At 61.9% G+C, this 9,271-nt stretch overlaps 1 protein-coding gene across 1 annotated transcript in view; it reads right to left on the minus strand.

Moving 5' to 3' along the window:
- LAMC3 (laminin subunit gamma 3) overlaps positions 1 to 7,048 on the minus strand; it is a 52,306-nt gene extending 45,258 nt beyond the window's left edge. Inside the window, exon 1 of the mRNA XM_070430432.1 lies at positions 6,641 to 7,048. Within this exon, the coding sequence (XP_070286533.1) occupies positions 6,641 to 7,013 (373 nt within the window). The 5' untranslated portion in view covers positions 7,014 to 7,048. The remainder of the gene's footprint in view (positions 1 to 6,640) is intronic.
- Positions 7,049 to 9,271: the final 2,223 nt, after the last annotated feature.

Genomic DNA, 9,271 nt, shown 5'->3' on the forward strand with positions numbered 1-9,271 from the left:
CTGTCTGGCCCCAGAGCCGCTGCTCTGAACCGGCGCCCCTCCGTCCAGGGCTCCGTGGATGCTCAGAGGAAAGGGGCTGCCGGGAAGGGGGTGCTGGTGTCCACGAAGACGGCCACCAAGCCAGCACCTTGAGCCACGTCCTCTCCCAGCAGCTGGGACCCAGGGCCCGTCAGGAGTGAGAGCGGGGCAGTCAGTCATAAAGCCAGGCCGGCCCACATCCGGCACGGCCCGGCAGAAGGAGCTCGGCACAGGGAGGCTTATTTTGGGAAAATGGAAAAAAACAAAGGCCTTTAATTGGAACCATCTGGGGAGCACGGACTGGGGCTGGAGGGGGCAGGGTGGGAAGCCGAGCGGGGAGTGCGTGGGTGCGGCTGCCCGGCCCGCCTCGGGCATTGGAACCAGGTGGAGAGAGCTGCCCCGGCCTAGAGGCGGGCACAGCAGGGCCCTCAGCTCTACCCTCTGCCGCCGCGGCTCCCGTCCTCCTCTCCCGCCCCAGCTCTGGCCAGGGTAGGTGAGGGGGAACCCCCATGACCACAGTGCCAGGCACCATGAGAGCCTGGCTGGAGCAGGGCTGGGCCCATCCCACTTCTCTCATCTTGGGGCTGAGGGTCTAAACCCCAAATACAGATCAAGAGCGTCAAGCCTATTGTCCACCCTGGAGAGAGTGAACAGACTTTATCTGACATTATTGTCCAGGGCTTTGTGGTAAGAAGGATTCTGAGGTCCGGTCTGAACTGAGACGTGACTGAAATATACAAACGACAAGTGTGCAAAGAGAAGTGGCAGGACTTTCAAGACCATCCCGATAAACCAGGGAACTGAGGAGAGGCTGAGGGCAACGAGGAGGAGGGCAAACACAAAGAACATTCCAGAGAATGAGCTAGAGATCTGGCCAATGAGGAAGTCGACGGGCAGAGAAGGAGTCACAGTGACTCCTGAGCTCTTACTTCAGCACCTGGAGAGACGAGGGGAGGGGAGGATGCCGCGCTTTTTCACTTTAAAAGCCCAACACGCAAGTCGCCATTTTAACCATTTTAAGTGCACAGTTCACCGGCATTGAGTACATTCACACGGCTGTGCAACCACTGCCGCCAGAACATCCGCCTCCAGAACTCCTTTAATCTTCCCCAAATGAAACTCTACCAATTTCACGACAACTCCCCCAACCCCAGGCCCTGGCCCACCATTCTACTTTCTCTGTCTATGATTTGGACTCTTCTAGGGACATCATCTATATATACAATAGCCTAAGCGACCGTTTCAGCAGATAACCAGAATGACCGGTTGCTATGATGCACACTGACCACCAGGGGGCAGACGCTCAATGCAGGAGCTGCCCCCTGGTGGTCAGTGTGCTCCCACATGGGGAGTGCTGCTCAGCCAGAAGCCGGGCTCACGGCTGGCGACGCAGCTGCCACAGCGTTGGGAGCCTCTCCCAGCGGCGGCAGCAGGCACAGCGGGCTGGGATGAGCACGAGCTGCCGGACGCCCAGCCCCAATCCGGGCTCCTCCCTGGCTGCCTGCCACTTGGCGCGCTGCTACATCCCTAGGGGTCCCGGACTGCGAGAGGGCGCAGGCCGGGCTGAAGGACCTGCCCCCCCGCCCCCCCCCGCCCTGTGCACGAATGTCGTGCACGGGGCCTCTAGTGTAAGTACAGTCATACAGTATCTGTCTGTCTGTGCCTGGCTTATGTCACTCAGCATCCTGTCTGCAAGGTCCGCCCGTGGCATGGCAGGCGGGATCTCCTTTCTTTAAGGCTGAGTGACAGTCCATTGTACGAACAGCCCACACTTTGCGTTTTCATTCTCCAGGGGACACTGGGGTGCGTCCGCTCTTTGGCTATAGGACAGTACTGCTACGAACAGGGGTGCCTTGACTTTGGGCCCTAAGTTTGAGGTCGTGTGTGACATCCAAGGGTGCTCGGATTACCTGGTCAGGGGCTCAGGTGGGAGACTGGACCAGACATGCAGGTTGAGGCCCAAACATCGACCACAATCCCAACAGGCAAAGTCAGGGGCCTGGGCTGGGGAGGAGGCAGCTGGCGGTAGGCTGGCAGGAGATGGGGGAGCAGAGGAGGGAGGTGGGGAAGTGGCTGGAGCCTGGGGAGTGGCAGGGCCAGGAGGAAGGCGGTGGCCCTTGGGAAGGCCACAGCCTAGGCGTGTGGATGTAGCCGGAAGGCCAGGGAGCCGTCCATTCACGCATGTGTTCACTCACTCCCTTGTTCCCTGGGAAACAATCGTGGTGACGTGCTGGGGTTCAGATCTCAGCTCCCTCACTGACCAGCTCTGTGGCCTTGACCTCCCCCTGATTAACTGGGTAAGCGACTTGAAAGTCGTGACTCAGTTTCCCCATTTTTACAACGTGCATAACAATAATAGGCTTTAATAAGTACATGCCTGCAAAGCACGTAGAACAGTCCCAGGCATGTAGCACGCATGTGATCAAATGTTAGCTGCTACTCCATTCACTGGCCAGGCCAACATCTATGGGGCACCACTGTGTGGGGTGCCGGCGCTGGGCGCTGGGGTCCAGCCGTGAAAACAGGCATCCCCTCCGCAGCTCGGAGCGTGACCAATACGCACGAACCCAAACCACAGTGCACCACAGTCCCGACTATGACGGGGAAGGGTGAGGGGCTGCAGGAACGCATAGGTGGCCCTCTGCCCAATCCAGGGGGGCTTCCTGGAGGAGGTCACCCCTAAACAAAGTGGGGCAGACAGCACAGTCAACAGTTGCGTCACCAGGGCTTGGTGCAGACAGGCACACAGGAGGCCTCAATTGTTTATGAGGGAGCTATGGGTTATCCAGAAGAAAGCAGGAAGAGAAACTATATAGGAAGATGTAATTGCATGTGCCAAGAGCAGGAGGAAAGAGAACCTTCACAGCCCGTGAAGGGCAGCTGGCTGCAGCCAGAGTGCAGGGTGGATAGGGGGGTCCGGAGGTGTCTGCATCCTTCCTGGGCCTTCCTCCTCCTGCAGCGCCTGGGTCAGTCCTGGCAGCCGGAGCCGGCTGGGCCCTGGGGTCAACGGAGTTGTGGGGGGGGCCTGCTTCTGCGGGTAGAGGCTGACAGGACTGCTGTCCTGACCCCCGGACCTGCCTGGGGCCCCGCATTCCAGCCAGAACCCCAGGGAGCAGGAAGGAGGCCTTGGCCCCCCAGCGCCGGGCTCAGCCAACGCAAACAGGGCCGCCCACTCGACAGGAAGACGCAGTGGAGCCAAAGCTCAGGAGACCCCGCTGGCCTCGGGCCCCTCAGGGCCTCCCGCTGTTCAGCCCCCAGAGCTGGTCCCGTTGTTGCCGCGTCAGCCTCCCGTTAGTGTTGTCCCTGCCCTGAGGTGTCCTTCATCCTTCAGACCCCAGCAGGGCCCCTCACCTGGTGTGTCCCCAGAGCATACGTCCCGTCACACTCCCGGGCAGCCCGGCCTCGGAGGGCCAGACACCACAGCCTCAGGAGACGCCCGAACGGATGCGCGGGGCAGCCACCTGCCCTCGGGCGTGGGCACCGGCTGGAGGGTGGGCAGGCAGGAACCCACCCACCTTCCCCCTTCTCTGGGGGCTCAGGGCTCATCTGCCAGAGAACAGAGACTCGAGGGTCTTCCTGTCACTCCTGGGGGTTCCCAGGAATCCAAGAAAGTGGACAAAGAGACCCTCCCAACCCCGGCCGGATGCACAGCTGGACCCCCTCGCCTGTAACTGCCCGGGACGAGTGTCATTCCCAGGTGCAGGGCAGCTGGGAGGGGCCTGGACCCTGGGCAACTGATTTCACCCTCAGAGACTCAGTTTCCCTGCTATGAAAGAACAAATTGTGCTGGGTTTGGGGTGCCAGCTCAGCGGGGTTCTTAGCATGTGGTGAGAGCCCCATGATTCATGTCTGTTGCCACTGATGACCATCCACCTCCCCCCCACACCCCCAGCCGCCACCAGGTCCCAGCCGGCCTCTGCCGTGGCCTCAGCGAAGGGCCAGGAGCCGCCACACCCGCTGCTGCCTTTCATCCCCGACAGGAAGGCTCAGCCTCAGCCTCAATCTGGAACAGATGTCTGAGCTCCAGGGGCTGGGAAAGCAGCGACCTCCACCAGGGGGCTGGCAGGGCCTCTCCTCCCCGCCCCTCCCCCCTCCCCCAAGGAGAGGGCCAGCGGCCACCCTTCTCCCTCCCCCCGCGGAGCCGGCAGAGAGAGGCCACCTCGCCTGAAGACAGAGCTGGGCTGGGAACATGGTGACATCCCCAGACCTCTTCTTCCCCCGATATTATGCAACCCGTGGCTTCGCCTAGAGCAAACCGGAGGCCAATGGGACCAAAGTGGGCCAAGTCCGCTGGTGTGTCTCAATCCCTTCGCAGGGGCCACCCCTGGGAACCTCAGCCCGAGCTGCTCTCAGCAGAGTGACGGGTCACACGCAAGGACTGTCACAGCTCGGTGAGCACCTGGCCGACCACCCGGAGGTGGCAGCTCTTCTCCCCATTCTACAGGGAGGAGACCGAGGCCTGGGAGGGGCGGTGTCTGCCCCCCAGCAGCTGTGCGGGGCCTGAGTTGTGTCATTTGTCCCCTATTCTGACTCCCAGGAGCACAGACGGAGGAGGTGACATTGTCATTCATTCATTCATTCATTCATTCCTCACTCCCTGCACACACACTTGTGGAGCCTCCTCCATGCTGATGCTGTACACACAGTGGAAGAACACAGACGCAGAGTGAGATTCGCTAGTGCGTGTGTGTGTGTGTGAGTGTGTGAGTGTGTGTGTGTGTGTGTGTGTGTGAGTGTGTGTGTGTGTGTGTGAGTGTGTGTGAGTGTGAGTGTGTGTGAGCGTGAGTGTGAGTGTGTGTGTGAGTGTGTGTGTGTGTGTGTGTGTGTGTGTGTGTGTAGGGCCTTGGCTCAGGGCAGGGGCTCAGCCGCAGGTCCCCTGGTTACGAAGGGACGGAACTCGCCACCGCTAAGCGTTCTAGGCAGAGTCCAAGGAGGCCACACCCCAAAGCACAGGGCCCCGCCCACAGCCAGCGCTGGGGAGATGGGAGCTGCCCCCATATCCAGACACCTCCCCACCCTCCCACCTTGGTGGTGCCGCGCTGAGCCTTCTGCCCGCCCCTGGATTCCGCCAACACATGTAACACGTCAGCTAAACCCGCATGCTCTGTCATGGAACAGCCTGTCTCCCTCACACCTCCCATCCCGTCCCAGATTCCTTCCCCTGTGGCCTTGGGGTCCTGCCAGCCCCATCCACACCCCCCACCCTCAGCCTTCCTCCCCCATTGGTTTCCTGTCGCCTTGTCTGGATAGAGACCACGCCCATCTAGAAGTCCCACCTCGAGGATCTGACAGGCTAAGGGAAGGTGACAAGGCCCAGAGACTTGAGCTTCTTGGGGGTCGCAGCGAGCACCACATGCTCTGCTGAGGGACCCAGCGCCCCCACCTCACTTGAATGTCACCGCCCCAAGGAACTGCCCCCCCAGGCTAGGAAGAGCCCGCTCCGTTGACAAAGCTCATGTCAAGGACTTTTTGCTCCGACCCTGGATATATTGCACACAGATGTTCATATTCAGACTGCACTAGCAGCTGTGTGCCACTGGGCAAAACACTTAACCTCTCTGAGCCTCACTGTTTTCGTCTGAAAAATGGGGATGCAATCCCGTCACCCCTTCTCCAAACGGCTTGGCTCCAGATGTGCTTTGCAATTCCAAACTTCTCAGAGTTCAGAGAGAGAACCCCAGACGGTATTCACACCCCAGCGGCGTCTGGGGCCACAGGCTGCACTCGAAGGAGATTTCAGCAGCAAAATGTATGCATATTCACTCTAAGCAGAACACACAAGGTCTATAGACAGCCTCAGGTCACACTGAGCAGCCAAAATAAGTTATAAAAATGCTTTGCACTTTCAAAGCTTAGGGAGATTCTGGACCTGCAGATAAGGAAGTGGGACCAATGGAAACACCCGCTCCCTGAAAAGGCTGTGGAGGCTGCAAGGGTCCCATACTTAGCTCAGGGCCCGAGGTCCTGGATTGGGCTGGGCTTGGAGGGGGGAGGGGCACTCCCAGTCCCGCCGTGGGGGAGGCCCCGGAGCAAAGGGCTGTGTCCAGACTCTGGATCCTGAATCCCAGGGATCTAGGCCCTGCACCTTGGCCTGGGTGGGGTGGAGGGGGCCGGGCAGAGCAGAGAAGCCAGGCCACCCGGTCCAGCTCCCACCAGCAGCATGAGCCCGGCTCCTGCTCGGAGGGCTGGACCTTCCCGGGGATGAAAGCCTCAGCTCCTGCCCCAGGACACCCGGGGCTGCTCAGCCGCAGGGACTCACCCAGGCCCCGAAGGGGAGAGAAGCCCCAAGATGAGGCTCCTGCCTTAGGGGGCAGACCAGTTCACCCCAACAACCATCACGGGGCACCCAGATGCGCTCCCCTGCAAAGGGCTGGGGGCAGACTTCCTGCCCCTCCGAAGCTCATGTCAAGGACTCCAGCCTCAGGTCGCACCCACGTCTAACCGTCCAGCTCCAGGGGCTCCCCAGCCGGGTCTGGGGCCACCGGCTGCACTCAGGTGAGATTTCAGCAGCTCCCACCCATAGCTGGGTTTTACAGCCGAGCCAGGGGCGCAGCAGCGGGGCCTCTGGCCCGCCATGGGGTGGGGACAGAGGCGGATGGCGGCGGTGCCGAGCCCCGCTTACCCAGGCGAAGAGTGATGTTGACCGAGGTGGGGTACTGCACGCCGAAGGCCATGGACGGGCTCTGCCACCAGGTGCTGTCGTCCTGGCTGTGGAAGTCGGTGAGGTAGGAGGCGTTGTGGTGGCGCTGGGGGTCCGCGGCGTCGCAGCGCTGGCACTGCGCCCCGGCGCCGCCCTGCGCGCCCAGGTGCGGGCAGAAGTCCTCGGGGGGCCGGCCGCACGTGTGCGAGGCCTCGGCGAGCCGGCCGAACGCCGCGTTCTCGAACTCGGGCAGGCACCGCTGCGCGCGCCCCGCGCCGTCGTAACACGCGCCCATCCCCGCGCGGGCCGCCCGCGGCGCCAGCAGCGCCAGGCCCAGCAGGAGCGCGGCCGCCATGGTCCCAGCACCGCCGCCCTGCGCCCTGCGCTCCCCTCGGCCGTGCGCGCCTGGCTCTCTGGAGGCTCAGCCCGGTGGGCGCGGACCGAGCGGGGCGCCAGGACCCTCCTCCCCTGGCGGGCGGGACCCACGGCCGGGTTGGGAGGGACCGACGGCGGGGACGGCACCGCTCAGTCCCTTGGCTCTGACCCCACCTGGCGGACGCTCCCGGGAGTGCCAGGCTTCCGAGCAGCCCCAGTGGCCCTTCCCTGGCCCTGCGGGGAATGGGGGTCCCCTAGCCTCGAGCTTGGTCGTGATACAGCTTCGTTAGCGCTGTTGTGTGTCAATGGCCGTTCCTTAAAGGGAAACTGCTCACGTGTCCCTGTTGGGTCCTGAGATGAAAGGGGACCTCAGGGTCTCCCCTGGTCTTCCCCTTGCACCCCTCTTTCTAGCAGGAAGTGGGTGGTTCCCATGGCTCCATCAGCTCTAAGAAGTGCTTCTGCTGCTGGTCCCTCTCTGCTCTCCAAGCAAAGAGATTCCAACCTGACATCTGTGACCGAAGGAGGTACCTGGTCCCTTACAACCACCACTGAGAGGCTTCCCAGTCGATGCCTTTTTCTCTCCAGTCATTACAGTTAGTAAATCCACAGAGAAAAGCCGTCTGTTCTTACCGAGAGATGCTAGAGAAAACACGGGATAGGATCTAGCAGAGATTTTCATGAACAGCCTGACAGGATGTAGCAGAAGGTGGCCCACGAGGTATTGGGGTGCAGGGAGGGTGGGGTGGCTAGTTCTGCCGCGAGTTGGAGGGGACAAGTAAACTGAGTCATCAGGGATGAGCAGGGGGAAGGGCACTCTGGCAGGAGGCCCGGAGCTGAGGATGGGTGAGCAGGTCTGTGGTGTGTGCAGCTCTGGGTGGGGGGTGGTCCTGGAGGGTGAGGCGGGAGCAGGGTGCAGAGGCTGGGTGCTGGGTGCTGGCACCGTGGTGATGAGCTGGGGCTGCGCTGTAGGGGGTCTGCAGGAGCTGAGGGTTGTGAGTTCGTGGTGGGGCAGGGACCTCGTGTGCCTCACGCCGGTCTCCCCAGGGCCTGCACTGCGCGTAGCTCGGGGAATGTGTGGGAATATGCAGGAGCCACATGGCTGGTCAAGGCTGATCCTGTGGAGCTGGGCCAGAGATGATGGCTCTTCACGAGGTGCCAGCTGGGTGCTCGCTGACCCTGCCCAGCTCCTGGCAGCAGCCCTCGAGGGGACCATCCTGCCTCTGCTGGCCCCCCCTAGTCGGAGATCTGCTGGAGGTCTCCTTCCAGGTTCCCCTGAACCTGCACTTCCAGTTTCCCCGCCCAGCGCGCCCCGTCCAGCTGTAAATGTTCACCCGGGATCTACCACCAGGTGGCGACATTGGCCACATTACAGGACTGGCCCTTCTGCCCCCTGACGCCCAAGGACACCTTGGCCATCCCTGCATGGCCGGTGTGAGTCTTTGGGTCTAGGGCACGGGCTGTACAAACAGGGAAACTGAGGCCCAGAGAGGGGAAGTGCTTTGCTGAGGACGCATCCACAGCAGGACATGAACAAGTGTCTCTCATCCCTGTGGTCAGCTCCTCCCAGGAAGGCGTCAAGGAGGGGCTAAGGTCCATCAATGTCAGGAAGGAAAGTGAGGCCCGTAGGTGTGGGAGTGTCTGTGCACCCACAGAGCCTCAGCGTAACCCCCAGATCTGGGCAACAACGGGCAACAAACACGTCTGTAACTGCAGGAAAGGGGCTCAGAAGGAGCCAGGAGAGCTGGCAGTCCCCCCCTGGGACACTGGCAATAACATGCGTGCCGCCAGCTCCCCATCAAGAGCCAGCTGAGTGTCACCTCCCAGCAGGACCCGCCATGACCCCAGCCCAGGTGCTATGCCTTGCAGCCAGAGGCCCCCTCTGCACACGCAGGACCTGAAACCCATGCGCAGGGTCACATGACCCCGTTTCCCTGTAGCTTTGAAGGCCGACCTCACCACCTGCCCATTGTCCTTGTGGTGGCAGGGAGGCTGGGAAGGCAGGGGCAGCAGAGCCCACGCCAGTTTCCTTCAGGAAGAGGGATGGGGGTGGAATCCAGGGGACCAGCATGGAGGCGGCGTGGGAGGAGGGGGCCTGTGCCTACACCTGGGACCGGAGATGCCTTGGGAGGCTTGGCCTCCGGCTGGGGGCTGCAAGCAAAGGCGGCGTTCTCCCCTCCCTGCAGTCCACCCACCGAGGGTTAAAACCTGCTCGGAGAAGAAAGCGGGGAGAAAACCCTG

This window comes from Myotis yumanensis, unplaced genomic scaffold, assembly GCF_028538775.1.
Source record: "Myotis yumanensis isolate MYYU_CA2020_CCGP unplaced genomic scaffold, mMyoYum1.0.hap1 SCAF_12, whole genome shotgun sequence".
Taxonomy (NCBI): domain Eukaryota; kingdom Metazoa; phylum Chordata; class Mammalia; order Chiroptera; family Vespertilionidae; genus Myotis; species Myotis yumanensis.